At 35.3% G+C, this 17064-nt stretch overlaps 1 protein-coding gene, 1 long non-coding RNA gene and 1 pseudogene across 2 annotated transcripts; all 3 read right to left on the bottom strand.

Moving 5' to 3' along the window:
* Nucleotides 1-314: 314 nt before the first annotated feature.
* Nucleotides 315-3816, bottom strand: LOC116006208 (annotated as a pseudogene).
* Nucleotides 3817-6943: 3127 nt separating this feature from the next.
* LOC116005474 lies at nt 6944-10576 on the bottom strand. The gene is made up of 5 exons (XR_004094975.1): nt 9649-10576; nt 9487-9564; nt 7891-8049; nt 7653-7744; nt 6944-7512 (listed from the first exon to the last, which is right to left on the bottom strand). It is a non-coding gene; the product is annotated as an uncharacterized LOC116005474 (long non-coding RNA).
* Nucleotides 10577-10672: 96 nt separating this feature from the next.
* Nucleotides 10673-14772, bottom strand: LOC116005473 (receptor-like protein 7). The gene has a single exon (XM_031245677.1). The coding sequence runs from the start codon at nt 14662-14664 to the stop codon at nt 10891-10893; it is 3774 nt and encodes a 1257-aa protein (XP_031101537.1). The 5' UTR covers nt 14665-14772; the 3' UTR covers nt 10673-10890.
* Between the last annotated feature and the right edge of the window lie 2292 nt (nt 14773-17064).

A 17064-nucleotide genomic window follows, 5' to 3' on the forward strand; every position in this document is an offset into this window, starting at 1 on the left:
GAGAAACCAACCTTAACTTGTAATTCGCGTTGATAGGACTCATTGGAGTAATCCACAATCTCTAAGGTTTACTGCCAGTCAACATATAAATGCAAATTCAAGGCTCATAATTCCCATGAATCAATTTTTTTTTTTTCTGAGTGTTTACGATGTTTAGTGTTTATTATTATCGCGGGCTAATTGCAATTATAATAATTTACTAATCAAATTAATGGATATGTTGTACAACCCTTTAATTGTACAAGACAATATTCGTATTTTTTTCAAGATAAAGAAATATTTACAACAGGAAAACTTACAAACACAAAAGAATAGATTTGGAACTTTTAGGGAGTATTAATTAAAACAAATAGCGTAAAAACATGCAACACATTCAAAAGTTATTACCCTTAAATATTGTCCAAGTGATAATAATACACACAAAAAAAAATAAAAATGCACCCAATGAGAGGTATCACCACCATAATCACTGATCTCAGCATTCATACCTACAAAAGTGAAGTGAATAACCATATCGACTTAAGAAAAAGTGTTTGGTGTGTAACAAACGGTGTTTATATGAAAAATTTGAGTCATACTGGAATTAATCAAGATTACCTGAAGGTTGCAACTTAGAGTTATTAGAGCCTGTTCCTGCGAACTCTGCGTCTTGGTCCTGGAGATTTTCTTCCGTGTTGTCGGGGACCGAATAGCCGTATTAAAACTTCCTCAAGTTGTTGGTATGCTTCCCTGCATCTCTTGTTATGCAAAAGCATCCACAGGTACGCCCCTAAACCCACAACGAATCCCACAGCAGAAGTTACGTATTCCCATTTGATCTCAGAAGGGCCACCATCAAATTCTATCTCAGATCGGCCGTCATTGGAAGTTTTTGGTGATTTGCAACTTTTTGGGAGGGGAAAGCCACACAATTCTTGATTGCCTAGGTAAGAATCTGGTCCAAATGTATTAAGTTGATTGCCGGTTGGAATCACACCAGAAAGTCTGTTGAATGATAAATTCAAGACTGAAAGGAATGTGAGTGTCGCAAGCTCCGTTGGGATCTTTCCATCTAGTTGGTTTGCTGAAAGGTCTAAGGACTCAATCATTTTCAGATTCCCAAATGTTTCGGGGATATTCCCTGTGAGAGTATTGTGTGATAGGTTAAGAAAGTAAAGCGAAGTGAGAGCTCCAATTGTGTCTGGTATAACCCCATAGAAATTATTGCCTGAGAAATCAATAGATGTGAAGACTGTGAGAATTCTCACAAGTTCCATCGTCAATCCTTTCACAGTTAGCGTCACTCTAACTTGGTAGTTGTAATGACTAAATCTCAAGTAGTGAAACCTGATGTTAAACCTAGACTGTGCAGGATCTTCCTCAATAGTCATTCCTTTCCAATTTAACAACTCTGGGGAGAGTTCTCCAATGAAATTATTGGAAGCAACATCTATAATCTGAAGATTTGGCCACATGTGATTGGCATTAACACAGTGAAGGTCACCATAGAATCCATTGGATTCCAAGACTATGACACGCAGGCTTGATAACTTCGTGAGTGGACACGGAAACGTATCTACAATTTTGTTTCTCCCAACATTCAGAACTTCCAATGATGAACATTTTACTAGAGATTTTGGAATTTTCCCTTGAATGGAATTCCTGCTGAGGTCTAATGTTTGTAGAACACATGTTCTTGGGAAGGAATTGGGTATGTTACCACTGATTTGATTTTCCCCAAGGTTTAATACTTCAAGTGTCCCAACAATGTTGAATAGACATGATGGAAGCATGCCACTCAACTTATTGTTGGATAGATCAAGAACCTTCAGATAGCTTGCATTGCATATGGATTCAGGAATTATTCCAGTGAAGCTATTATTTGACAGAGACAAGAAAGTAGCAACCAAAGTACGACTTTCAAGATCAAATGGGATGGAACCATTGAAAAAATTGTTTGAGTAATCAAGATAAATAGTGGGATCAATATTAAAGCCAGATCTAGGGACAGGTGCATTAGGAAGTGGGCCTCGCAATTGATTGGAGTGCAGGTCAAGCATAGTAAGACAGCGGGGAAGTGTATAAGGCTTTTCAAAACCATCTAAGAAATTGCAGGAAAGGTCTAGATGATGTAGAGTTCCATTACCCACTCCCCATATCCAAGATGGTATTTCCCCTCTAATTCCATTGTCCGACAAGTCTAATATTTCGAGGCCGAGCTTTTGGAGACCTTCAAACATTATCCATTCGCCTAAGGAGTTGGAAGAAAGTAACAATCTACTTAGGTTTGGAAATTCAAAGAAGTATTTTGGAAATGACTTGTTTAGACGGTTAGAACTTAAATCGAGTCTTTCCAATTGTGAGACAGCAGATGCATTCACATATTCATCAACAAGACCATCAAACAAATTGTCAGAAAGATCTAGCGCCTGCAATGATGGAAGTGAAAACAGAGATGATTGTATCCTTCCACTTATGGAGTTGGAAGAAAGTAACAGCTCACTCAGCTTCGGAAATTCAAAGAAGTACTTTGGAAATGATGACTCATTTAGACGATTAGAACTCAAATCGAGCTTTTTCAATTGTGATGTAGATACATTCACATATTCATCAACAAAACCATCAAATGAATTGTAGGAAAGATGTAGCCTCTTCAATGATGGAAGTGAAAATAGAGATGGGGGAATTTTTCCAGAGAGATAATTTGACCCTAAACTTATGAACACAACTTTTGAAAAGCCTTCAAAATGTTTAGAAGAAAGTGGACCTGTCAAGCCATTAAAAGAAAAATCTATTCTAGTAAGGTTCTTTGACATGGGAAATGTGGGATTGAACCAGTGAATTTGTTATGTGAGAAATCCACATAAGTGAGACTCGTAAGTTGTGCCATGGTAGAGGGAATTGATCCACTGAAATTGCAGGAGGAGAGATCTATCATGAACAAGTTGCTAAGATTACTAATGGATGGTGGCAAGGAACCAGAAAATTGAGTGCCACCTACTGAGATCATCCTAAGTGATCCATTCTCAGGAAATGATGCGAAATCGCCACTAAGATCAACATTAGATTCCAAATTCAATTCCTGTAAACCATGTATCAGAAATATCTCTCTAGGAAATGATCCTGATAGATTACAATGATTGAGGCTCAAGGTGTTCAGGTTTGAGAAATTGGCTAAGAATTTTGAATCTACTACTGTACTGGACAGATCAACACCATGAAGATAAAGTTGTCTAAGTTGAGTCGAGTTCTCTAAGAATTGGTTTAGATTTGGAATCTGAAGATTAAATAAGTCGGTTGAGAGGTCAAGAGTTACCAACCTTGTGAGTCTTGATATTCCATTCGGGATTTGGCCTTGAAAACCAGCATTTGACAAATTGAGATATGTCAAGTTGGTAAGATTATAGATCTGAACTGGAAATGGAATGAAATTGAAGCTGTTGAAAGCCAAATTTAGGGTCTCAAGGTATTGAAGACGGAATAGAGTGTGTAAATTATGAATATAATCTACAACAATCCCTTCATTGTCGAGAATCAAGGTGATGACATGACCTGAGATGTCACATTCCACCCCGGGCCAAACACAACAGTCTGGGTTGCGGTTCCAGAGCTCAATGTTGGATGAATCTGAGTAGTAGTCCAGGCTGTCCCGTAACTGCAACAACAACCTTTTCTGATGGCTCAAGCATTGGGCTTGGGCTTGGGCTGCCACCCTTCCTACAGATATTATTTGCAGCAGCAGCAAGCAGGAGGATATGAAGAAGAAGAAGAAAAGGCGGCATTGAAGGACTGGAGTTTTCATTATATTGCACAAAGGAAATTAAAGGCTCAATCTATCACAATTATATTTTGGGATGCTTTGAATTGAAGTGAATGCATGAGCTGAGATTAACAACAATATATATATATCATCATGTCAACCTTAGATTGTGAAGGTCGTCGTCGTTTACGTTAAATTAGTCATCATGTCCGTCGGAGTCGTCTGATCTTGACTGCCGGCCAACCTTTAGATTATAGTTCACGGTGAGTGATAGGTATTGCAGAAATGAAGACTCTGGCCTGGTTTCTGAGAAAGTGATGAGAAGCCAATAATAGCTTGTAAATTACGTTGATAGGATGTAATCTCCAATCTCAAAGGTTGACCACCACTCCACATATAAATGCAAAGCCTCATAATTCCCAGAAATCAATATGTTTTGTCTAGCGCCCAATTTATTAAATAAATATATTCTTAGGGTGTTTAATTGTTTAATGCTTAAAGGTGATATTGATTCAATCTTGTTTCAAATGTGGAACCATTGAATGAATTCAATATAATCACTGCAAATTGAACATCTTATTTGTTGTGCTCTATTTTTTAATTAATAAAAATCAGCCTGTGTTATTAGGGAGAGAACAAATATAATGTTGCACAAAAATCCTAACATCACTATCAACAACTAGGCTGCAAATTAAATCAAGTGTTGTACACTCCGAAGTTAAGCTCACGTCTAAATGTCTAAAAATTTTGTCTTCAAATGTGCATCGCTTTTCTTGTTACCATGAAGAATGATTTTTTGAGTATTCCTACAAACACTTCTTGACGGTGCAAATTAAAATCTTCTCTGAATAAGTTAATCAACTATAGGACGTTGGTGACAGGTCTTTAATAGTGCATACAAATTAATTAAAACTAATCACCAACAAAGACTTGTCTCTAAGTTTTCTTATACCACACTACTACAGTGTTCTAAAGGTTAAAAATATTATTACCTTATGTATCTAATAAGCTCGCTGGAAATCAATGCCTTACTTTACATTAAAAATAAAAACTTTGTACAGAAAAGTATACTTTTTGGTTGATTTAGATTAGAAGTATTACATGTTCATTGAAAAGTAATATATTTTAGGGAAAATGGTCAAATAAGCTTTTAAACTTATCTAAAATGTTAATTAGAACTTTAAACTTTTTAAAAGTAGTGCAATTACACTCATTAACATGTTATATTGAGACAATAAAGTCTAAAAACTGATAAATGACTTGATATTACCATTACGGTTCTGGAATCAATTTTATCATCTTTATCGCCCGACGACGACCGAACCATCGTTGGTCGCAATATACCAGATGGAAGGTGATCAGTTGGTCACCTTCTCCGATGAAAGGCGACCAATTGGTGGCCTTTTCCAATGGAAAGTGGCTAGTTGGTCACCTTCTTCGGTGATAGGCGACCAACTAGCTACCTTTCCCAGCGGAAGGTGATCAATAGTCACCTTCCATCTGGAAGGCGACTAAAGGCTGACCAGTGGTTGCCTTCTTAGATAGAAGGCAACTAGTTGGTCGCCTTTTTGCTAGAGAAGGTGACCAACTAGTCACCTTCTCTGGTAGACGGCAACCGATGACGATTCGGCAGTTATCAGTCATTGGATTGCCGTTGAAGATGATAAAATTAATGTTGTAAGATTAATGACCTGTAATAGTAGGTATTTTTGAACTTTATTATTGTCTCAATATAACATGTTAAAGTGTGTAATTACACTTTTAAAATTTTAAGGGTCTAACTGACTTAGACTTATTTGACCCTTTTATGGAAATATTTCTTTTTGATTGATAAATGAAAAGTTTTAGATAAAACAATTATATTTTAATTAAAAAGTTATACATTTTCACTCAAATCTGATCTTTATTTTATTTTTAAAATTACTCAAGTTTCGTCGTTTTAGTTGGAAATTAGAAAACATATTCAAAGTTAATTAGTTTCTAATTTATAAAATATAAAATTCTTTTAAAGTGAATTATTTCATTTGTATATCGATGTTTTTAAATTCTAATTTTGGGTTCCATAGTTGCAGAAGTGTGAAGTAGGACTCTGTAATTTATCTACTAGCAATTCTTATTTCATCTCTATTGTAACTTTATTTTTACTAATTTTACTTTAACTATTTCTTGTATCTCTTTAAATATATCTTTTCATTTCTTTTGTAAACACATTGATCAATAATAAAAATCTCTCTAAAAATTCTTTGTTTTGGTCGTGATTGATGTGAAAGTCGTCTCAGTGGAGTTTGTCTTAGTGGAGTCCTGTGATGTAAAGGAAGAAATGCGCAATCTCAAGCTGATATGTTTTGCGGAACTCCTATGAAATAAATGCAAAGACTCTATTTTTTTTTTGATCGAAAGAGGAGGGGGACACCCGACATGCAAAGACTCTATTGATTGTTTGGAAAAATTCAGAAATTGAATGGATTTTATTAATTTTATCACACTCCTCTTTTTGTTCTGCTTCTCTTTTTATATATTCAACAACAGCAGATTCTTTCACCAAAAAAACAACACCACAAATTTTATATATAAACTTATATTTCCTTTAAGGAACAGAAAGAATAAATACAATGGGAACAGAAGATATGACCACATACATTTCTAGCTGTCAATGACAAAGAAGAGAATAATAAGGTCGGTTTGGGAATCTTAAAAATGACTTTTGAGAGTTATTTTTCAGATTTTTTAGTGTTTGGGTATTCAAGGAAAATTAAGTTAAAAGAAAATATTCATTTTGGTCAACCGAAAAAAAATCAATTTAATGAAAAATGTCTTCTTAATTTTTTAGTCGGAAGACATTTTTCGAATTCTTTACTTCCCTTATCTCTTTACTCTCTTATTTAAGTTATTTTTCATATTATTATTATTATTTTCCTTATTATTATCATCATCACCACTACCACCACAACACAATCAAACCACCACCACCACCACCACAACACACCATCCCACCACCACCACCACCACTACCAGTCTACCACACTTGTTGTAGCTTACGATTACAACTGTTCGCCTATTATTGTTATAATAAGTTTACAAATTTTTCCGAACTGCGTAAACATATTCTAGTTCATTTATTTTTTCTGTTTTAATCATCTATTTTCAACCAACTAGAAACCAGATAAGAATTCGTCTGCATTCAAAACTCACAAATTTACAATAGAAATGTCAAATATTTTGATCACCATATATAAAGTGGTTAGAAACTGGCAATTTTTTGTCAAAACAGTTGTTCCGATCACATTTCCTACCACTTGGGATATCTATAAAAACCTCTGTCACTATTTCCGACCATTGCATGAAGTGGTTAGAAATAACGTCTGCTATTACAAAGTGGTCGGAAATTTTTGTTGGGAAAGAAAGTTAGAGATACATAATTTCTGGCCATCGGTGGTCGAAAACGGTCACCAATAAATATTATAGCCGTGAGATTTTCTGACCACGCTTTTGGTGGTCGGAGAGGTATTACCTAGGAAAATAAAATTACTTTCACTACAACGGGGATTGCCTCTGTAGTGAAATGAAAAAAAATAAAAAATAAAATGTCACAAATTGGTAAGATATCTGCAAACATATACACATTTTCTATGCTCGAAGAGAATTCATCAATATATAGTTGAAAATTTAAAAACCCATCTGATTTGGAGCCCAACACTGGTCCATTAAGTTTCTCCACTCTGGATCATAGTAACTTTGAATACTTGGCCTTAATGTGTTGCTCACTATGCCTCCTGCATATCACACAATTAGGAATGTCATGTTAATTCAAAATACGAGATAATCAATAACCACTCTGGCACAAGGCATTATGCATAACACTAGTTCTACCAACTGTTTAGAAACGACATACAAGAGAATCCAAGAAACACACCTATGATTGCATCGTAATGCATGTTGTCATAAGGCTCCTCTCCAGTGAGAACGAACCTCCCATAAGACAATACTAAAGGAGAACACATCAACCTGTTGAACAATTATCCAAAATCAGTGTAAGAAGATTATTTGATATTCTAGAAAGGTAGACTACAGACAGAAAATAAGAATTCTCCCAAAACTATACAGCAACCAAAAGTTAAAAAATGACATCAAGCAGAAGGAATATATAGTACCAATCTTTGCGAAGTAGAACATGCCTTAGAGAACCATCCACCATATACATACTCAGTAATAGTAGCAAGCATTCCACCTATTCCATCTTATACTACACCCACCACATTCGGGTAATGAAGCTTTGACAGAATATCAATTTCCCTCAAGAACTCTATAGTCTAGAAACAAGAAGAACATGAAGAGCAAGAACTAAAATAAGTGACAAATGACAAAATATATAAGATCTTAAATGAAATAACAATTGTGGATTTAATCCTCCTTTAACTTGTTTTTAAATACAAATTAAGGTTTAGAAAGTTAATGCAAAGACTTTAGCTGAAACTCAGGAATACGTTTATTCTAAATGTATAAATCAAAAGAAAAGGGGAAGAAGGGGAAGAAAGGGAGGGGGAGGGGGAGGGGGAGGGGGACTGGTTTTATGTTTAGAGTTTGTTTGGCAAAGCTTATTTAGGAGCTTATAGCTTATTTTTAGCTGCTAATAAGTTATAAGCTCTGTTTGGTAATGTTCTCAAAATAAGCTAGTAGCTTAAAATAAGAGCTTATTTTGAAACGCTACTTTAGGTGGCTTTTCTAAAATAAGCTAGTAGCTTCTAAACTTTTTTTCATCTTTATCCTTATTATTTTAAATAAATGACATCATTTACCCCTCCCAATTTAAACTCTTTTGGCCTTTTTCAATTCAATATGTTTCGTTGTAATTTCAATTTGACATTTGTGTTTGAACACTAATTTTTGTATGAACTAATTTTATGAATTATAAACATTTTGTTTTACTTTATATATTTTCAAATATATGTTCTTACTTTATATTTTTATTAAAATATATTGATTTTATTATTTTATATTTTAATATGTAAACAAATATATTTAAATTTAAAAGTATTTAAATTTTATAAAGATGTCCTTTTTAGCCTTTTTACATTTATCAACTTATCAAAAAACTAGTTTTACCAAACACTTTTAAGCATAACAGCTCTTCAGATTTCAGTTTCGAGCTTATAGCTTTTCAGCTTTCAGTTACTTTTCAACTTTCAGCTACCTTTTCAGCTAGGTTTGCCAAACATAACCTTAGCCAAAGACCTTGTAGTCTAGTGGCACCCGATTTACACTCTCACATGAAGGGGAGTGGGTTCGAGCCTCAGTAAAGGCGACTGTTGACTCTTTGTGTTTCAGTAAGTTGAGTCATTTTTATTCATCTTAAGATCACCAATTTGAATAGATCCTGATCTACTATGTTAATCTTACGTATCTAAGCATTTAAGTACACAGCCAAAAGTCATTTAACATCATAAATAGTGTAATATCAAAACAAATTAAATCACATAATTTATAATGAAAAAGAAAACTAATTACATTTTTAAGTTGTTTAGCTTGTTTGGGAAGACCCGTGATCTCGTCATCGAAATCACACAAAATTCTTAGCATTCCTCTCAAATTGCACTTAACATGTTCTCAAATTAAATTATTCATAAACTTCAAAAATGCTCTATAATATAACAGTGTATATATTCACATATCATAAATATCATAAATCTATTAAATTCAAGATTTAAGAATAGTATATCATATAAATAACTAAAATAGCACTAAAGTACCTGTTACATTTTCATGGCCAGAGACGATCACCGAAGAAGACTACAAACTCGAAGTCTCGAAAGCAGATCTAGGGTTTCCTATGTACATAGCCAGAGAGGTTTTAGAATGAGCAGTTAAACTTGAGACTATGAGTATGAGTAAATGAGGTTATAGGGACTTACTAGAGAGGCAGAGGGATGGAGAGGGTCAGAGGGTGAGGAGCGAAAAGGCGGAGACAATGCTGTGAGCGGCAGAGAGGCGGAGAGCAAGAGACCGAGTAGTTGTCGCCTGTCTTGACTCTTGAACGGCAATCACCGGAGATGATGGTTACGTTGGGTGGAGTCATGGAGTCGTTGAGACACAGGAGAGTTTGAGGTGAGGAGTGGGAAAGGCAAGGGGCGCAAATGAGGGTTAAAGACTGAAATGTGATACTTTTCTCATGCATGGGCAAAAATAAGAAAATTTTAAAAAGTGGACAAAAATAAGAAAAGTGCATTTGGGAGATGCGTTTCAGTGTCAGAAACGCATCTCCTAAATGCGTTTGTTTTTCTTTTTTTTTTTCGCACGTTAACCAGAGACCCAAGTGCCACTTGCGTCTCATAGAAAAAAAAATTGGTTGCCGGGGAAGGCGACTTGAGGAGAAGGCGACTGGTCACCAGCTCGACGCTCTTTAAAAAAAAAATACATTAGACGCAAGTAAAAAATACATGAGACGCAAGTAAAAACAAACGCATTTGGGAGATGCGTTTCTGACACTGAAATGCATCACCCAAACACACTTTTTCTATTTTTGTCCAAGTTTTAAAATCTTCCTATTTTTGTTAGTCCTCTATTTTCCTTCACATTTCAGTCATTAACCCCACAAGTCATCTACCAGTTTTGGTGGTCGGAAACAAAAAGGCTAATTTAAACAGTTTCATATGGCTAAAAAGTTTTTCCAACCATCCTTCAAGCGTGGTCAAAAATACGGACAACAAAGTAAAAGGTGGTAGGAAATTTTGACCATTATATTTTTTATCGTAATAGGTGGTTGAAAAACTGAAAATTTCCAGTAGTGAATTGTACAAGACATGCAATTTTTATATTTTTTCAAGATGAAGAAACATTTACAAAAACGAAACACAAAAGATATATTTTAAACTTTTATTAATTATATATATATATATATATATATATATAAAAAAGCCGAACAACATATATTAATTATAAAAAAAATTAAAAAAAAAAAAAAAGAAGCCCAACAACATACAACACCTTCAAAAGCTATTACACTTAAATATTATCCAGTTGATAACACACAACAAAAAAAAAAAAAAAAACATGCACGTAATAAGAGGTATCAACGGTGTTTATATGAAAATTTAGTGTCATGTAAGAAGTAATAATCAAGATTACCTGAAGGTTGAAGCTTAGAGTAATCAGAATCAATTCCTGCGAACTCTGCGTCCTAGTCCTGGAGATTTTCTTCCGCGTTGTCGGGGACCGAATAGCCGTATTAAAACTTCATCAAGTTGTTGGTATGCTTCCCTACATCTCTTGTTATGCAAAAGCATCCACAGGTACGCCCCTAAACCCACAGCAAATCCCAAAGCAGAAGATACGTATTCCCATTTGATCTCAGTGGAGCCACCATCAATTTCTATCTCAGATCGGCCGCCATTGGAAGTTTTTGGTGATTTGCAACTTTTTGGGAGAGGAAAACCACACAATTCTTGATTGCCTATGTAAGAATCTGGTCCAAATGTATTAAGTTGATTGCCTGTTGGAATCATACCAGAAAGTTTGTTGAATGATAAATTCATGACTGAAAGGAATGTGAGTTTTGCTAGCTGTGTCGGGATTTCTCCACCAAGCTGATTTGCTGAAAAGTCCAATGATTCAATCATTTTCAAATTTCCAATTGTTTCAGGGATATTTCCTGTGAGACCATTATGCGATAGGTTGAGAACATAAAGTGAAGTGAGAGCCCCAATGGATTCGGGTATAACCCCATAGAAATTATTGCATGAGAAATCAACAAATGTGAATACTTTGAGAATTTTCACCATTTCCATCTCCATCCCTTTCCAGGTTACCATTAATATATCCTTGTAGTATTCATATGGATCATGTTTTGGTTCATGTCCAATTACACCAATCCTATTTCCAATTAAACTTAGGTGGTTAAACATGATATATTGTCCCGATTCTGCAGTATCTTCATCAATAATCATTCTTTTCCAGTTTAAGAACTTCCAGGAGAGTTTTCCACTGAAATTATTGGAAGCAATATCAATAATCTGCAAATTTGGCCAAATATGATTGGCATGAACACATTGAAGGTCACCGTGGAAGTTATTGGATCGCAAGACTAGCACACGCAGGCTTGATAAGTTCTTCAATGTGCATGGGAAGGTATCTACAATGTTGTTGCTCCCAACATTTAGAACTTCCAATAAAGAACAATTTATCAGTGATTTTGGAATCTTCCCTTCAAACAAATTCCTGCTGAGGTCTAATGTTTGTAGAGAACAATAAATTGTAAAGGAATCGGGTACACTACCATGGATTTCGTTTTTCCTAAGGATTAATACTCCGAGACGGTTAAAACTGTTAAATAGACAGGACGGAAGTGTGCCACCCAATTCATTGTCGGATAGATCAAGTATTTTCAGATGATAGCTAGCATTGCATATAGATTCAGGAATTGTCCCGGTGAAGCTATTATTTGCAAGGGACAAGAAATAAGCATTTCTAGCAAAACTCCCAAGACCAAATGGGATGGAACCATTGAAAAAATTGTGTGAGTAATCAAGATGAATAGGTCCATCACCATCATTACACGCAGGTGGAATAGGAAGTGGTCCTTGCAATTGATTTGAGTGCAGGTCAAGTACAGTGAGACTACTTGGAATTGTATAAGGCTTTTCAAGACTTTCTAAGAAATTACAAGAGAGATTCAGATGATATAGACTTCCATTACCCAGTTTCCATATCCATGATGGTATTTCCCCTCTAATTTCATTGTTCGACAAGTTTAATCCTCTGAGGTTGGTGAGCTTTTGGAGACTTTCAAACTCTATCATTTCACCTAAGGAGTTGGAAGAAAGATCCAAGTCACTCAACATTGGAAATTCAAAGAAATACTCTGGAAAAGACCCATTTAGACGATTAGAACTCAAATAGAGACTATCCAATTGTGAGGTAGATACATTCACATATTCATCACCAAGACCATCAAATGAATTGTTGGGAAGATCTAGCATATTCAATGATGGAAGTGAAAACAAAGATGATGGTATCTTCCCACCTAAAAAGTTGGAAGAAAGATGCAATTCACTCAACTTTGGAAATTCAAAGAAGTACTTTGGAAATGACCCACTTAGACGATTAGAACTCAAATGGAGCGTTTGCAATTGTGAGGTAGATACATTCACATATTCATCACTAAGCCCATCAAATGAATTGTTGGAAAGATCTAGCGTCTTCAATGATGGAAGTGAAAACAAAGATGATTGTATCTTCCCACCTAAGGAGTTGGAAGAAAGATCCAAGCCACTCAACATTGGAAATTCAAAGAAATACTCTGGAAAAGACCCATTTAGACGATTAGAACTCAAATAGAGACTATCCAATTGTGAGGTAGATACATTCACATATTCATCACCAAGACCATCAAATGAATTGTTGGAAAGATCTAGATTCCACAATGATGGAAGTGAAAACAAAGATGCTTGTATCTTCCCACCTAAGGAGTTAGAAGAAAGAACCAAGCTACTCAACATTGGAAATTCAAAGAAGTACTTTGGAAATGATCCACTTAGATGATTAGAACTCAAATGGAGCGTTTGCAATTGTGAGGTAGATACATTCACATATTCATCACTAAGCCCATCAAATGAATTGTTGGAAAGATCTAGCGTCTTCAATGATGGAAGTGAAAACAAAGATGATTGTATCTTCCCACCTAAGGAGTTGGAAGAAAGATCCAAGTCACTCAACATTGGAAATTCAAAGAAATACTCTGGAAAAGACCCATTTAGACGATTAGAACTCAAATAGAGACTATCCAATTGTGAGGTAGATACATTCACATATTCATCACCAAGACCATCAAATGAATTGTTGGAAAGATCTAGTGTCTGCAATGATGGAAGTGAAAACAGGGATGGGGGAATTCTTCCAGAGATAAAATTTGACTCTAAATTTAGGTACACAATTTTTGAAAAGCCTTCAAAATGTTTAGAAGAAAGTGGACCTGTCAAGCCATTAAGAGAAAAATCTATGCTGGTAAGGTTCTTTGAAGATAGAAAATGTGGGATTGAGCCAGTGAAGTGGTTAAACGAGAAATCCACATGAGTGAGACTCGTAAGTTGTGCCATGGTAGAGGGAATTGATCCACTGAAATTGCAACCGTAGAGAACGAGCCTAGACAAGTTGCTAAGATTACTAATGGATGCTGGTAACGAACCAGAAAATTGAGTGGCAGCTACTGAGATCATCCGAAGTGATCCATTCTCAGGAAATGATGGGAAACCGCCACTAAGATCATTATTGTATTCCAAACTCAATTCCTGTAAACCATGTATCAAAAATATCTCTCTTGGGAATTCTCCCTGCAGCATACAACGACTAAGGTTCAAGGTCTTCAGGTTTGAGAAATTGGCTAAGAATTTTGGAACTACTGTACTGGAAAGATCAACACCAACAAGATAAATTTGTCTAAGTTGAGTCGAGTTCTCAAAGAATTGGTTTAGATTTGGAATCTCAAGTGCAAATCCCCAATCTATTGAGAGGTCAAGAGTTACCAACCTTGTGAGTCTTGATATTCCATTCGGGATCTGCCCTCCAAAACCAGCATTTGACAAATTGAGATATGTCAAGTTGGTAAGATTATAGATCTGAACTGGAATTGGAGTCAAATGGAAGTCGTTGTAAGCCAAATTTAGCCTCTCAAGGTATTGAAGACTGAATAGAGCGCTTGAATTGTGAATACCATCTTCTGTATCAATCCCTTCATTGTCGAGAATCAAGCTGATGACACGACCTGAGGTGTCACATTCCACCCCAGGCCAAACACAACAGTCGTGGTGTGTGGTGTGGTTCCAGCGCGCAAGCTTGGTTGAAGTTGTTGAGTCGAAGTTGAGGCTGCTCCGGAACTGCAACAACAACATTTTCTGATGGCTCAAGCATTGGGATTGGGATTGGGCTGCCACCATTGAGATGCTGATGAAGCCCCCTACTGATACTAATATTATTTGCAGCAGCAGAAAGCAGGAGGATATGAAGAAGAAGAAGAAAAGGCGGCATTGAAGGACTGGAGTTTTCATTGCACAAAGGAAATTAAAGGCTCAATCTATCACAATTATATTTTGGGATGCTTTGAATTGAAGTGAATGCATGAGGTTAACATATATATATCATGTCAGTCGGAGTTGTCTGATCTTGAGTCTTGACTGGCGGCCAACCTTTAGCTTATAGTTCACGGTGCGTGATAGGTATTGCAGAATTGAAGACTCTGGTTTCTGAGAACGTGAGACGCCAATTAATAATGGCTTCTAATTCACGTTGATAGGACGTAATCCCCAATCTCAAATGTTGACCGCCACTCAACATATAAATGCAAAGCCTCATAATTCCCAGAAATCAATATGCATGTTTTGTGTAGCTCCCAATTTATATTCATAATTCCCAGAAATCAACATATAAATGCAAAGCCTCAATATGTTCTAACTTTGTAATAATAATAATGATGATGAGTATTTTTTTTTTGTATTACTATTATAACAATAAAATTTGTAGGTGTACAGTAAGCGAAAACTCACGATATTTCTTTTCTTTTATTTTATTTCTTTTTAATAATTTTTTTTTGCAACTCTTTTTTCATCTATGATAAGAATTAAAATATTTACTTATTGTAATTATTCCCAAGGTGTTTAATTGTTTAACGCTTAAAGGTGATATTGATTCAATCTTGTTTCAAATGTGGAACCATTGAATAAATCCAATAACTGCAAATTGAACCTCCTATTTGCTGTTCTCAATTTTTTAACAGAAATCAGTTTGTCTTATTAGGGGGAAAACAAATACGATGTTAAACAAAAATCCTAACATCACCATCAATAACTAGGCTGCGAATCAAAGTATTGTACACTCCAAAGTGAAACTCACGTCAAGATGTCTGTGAAACTTGTCTTCAAATGCACAACACTTTTCTTGTTGCCGTGAAAGAATGATTTTTTTTAGTGTTCTTGCATGCACCTCTTGACGTGCAAATTAAAGTCTTCTCCGAATTAATTAATTGTGAGACATTGCCACATCGGTGACTGGTCTTTGACCATGCATACAAATTAATTACACCACCAACAACTAAGTCTTCTCTAAAATTAACCACCAATGAAGACTTATTTCGCTCCAAGTCTTTTTATACCCCACTACTACGATGTACTAAAGATTGAAAACATTATTATCTGTATTTACGTACTAGGCTATTAATCAACACATCTTAATCTTTGCAGTGAAGCTCACGTCTGAAGTATTGCAGGTGCCAACCATAGATTGTGAAGGTCTTCGTGGTGTGATTTTGAGTGGCGGTCAACCTTAGCATGTAATTCACGTTGATAGGTTTTGCAGAGGACTCTGGTCTCTCGGAAGCCAACGTTAGCTTTTGCACAACTTCTAAGAAATTAAAAATGCAAAGCCTCATAATTCCCAGCAATCAAGATGTTTATGAGATCATGTTTTGTGTTGCAGCCAATTTATTAAATAAATATTAATTTATTCCACGTATTAATACAAACATTAATGTATAAGCTTGTAATGGGAAAAGAAACATTATATTGTATAGTTACGAAATGGCAAATCATAATTTATTATTATTATTATTATTATTATTATTATTATTATTATTGAGTGGTGCCGGATTCTTATCTAGCCTTAGGGAGAGAACAAACTGAATATAATGTTGCACAAAAATTCTAACATCACCATCAACAACTAGGCTGTGAATCAAAGTGTTGTACACTCCAAACTTTAAAGTGAAGCTCACTTCTAGATGTCTATAAAACTTGTTTTCAAATGTGCATCACTTTTCTTTCTGCCGTGAAAGAATGGTTTTTTGAGTACGTATTTTTATATACACTTCTTGACGGTGCAAATTAAGGTCTTCTCCAAATTAATCAATTATAGGACGTTAGTGATTGGTCTTTTGACAGTGCATGAAAATTAATTACACCACCAACTGCCAAGTCTTTTTCAAAACTAATCACCAACAAAGACTTGTCCCTAAGCAAAGACGGAGTCAGCTGCCCCCACTCCCACACCCACCCCTATATATATATATATATATATATATATATATATATATATATACACACACACACACACGTACGTACTACCACTACCACTACTACCACCACTACTATGTATGTATGTACATACTACTATCACTACTACCACCACTACCACCACTACTATGTATGTATGTATGTACATACTACTATCAGTCTATCACTACTACCACCACTACTATGTATGTATATATATATATATATATATATATATATATATATATACATATTACCACTACCACCACCACCACCATCACTACCACTACCATT

Source organism: Ipomoea triloba, chromosome 15 (assembly GCF_003576645.1).
Source record: "Ipomoea triloba cultivar NCNSP0323 chromosome 15, ASM357664v1".
Lineage (NCBI taxonomy): Eukaryota > Viridiplantae > Streptophyta > Magnoliopsida > Solanales > Convolvulaceae > Ipomoea > Ipomoea triloba.

Coding starts and splice junctions, on each gene's coding strand:
- LOC116005473 (XM_031245677.1), bottom strand. CDS start 14,664: ATGGTGGCAGCCCAATCCCAATCCCAATGCTTGAGCCATCAGAAAATG.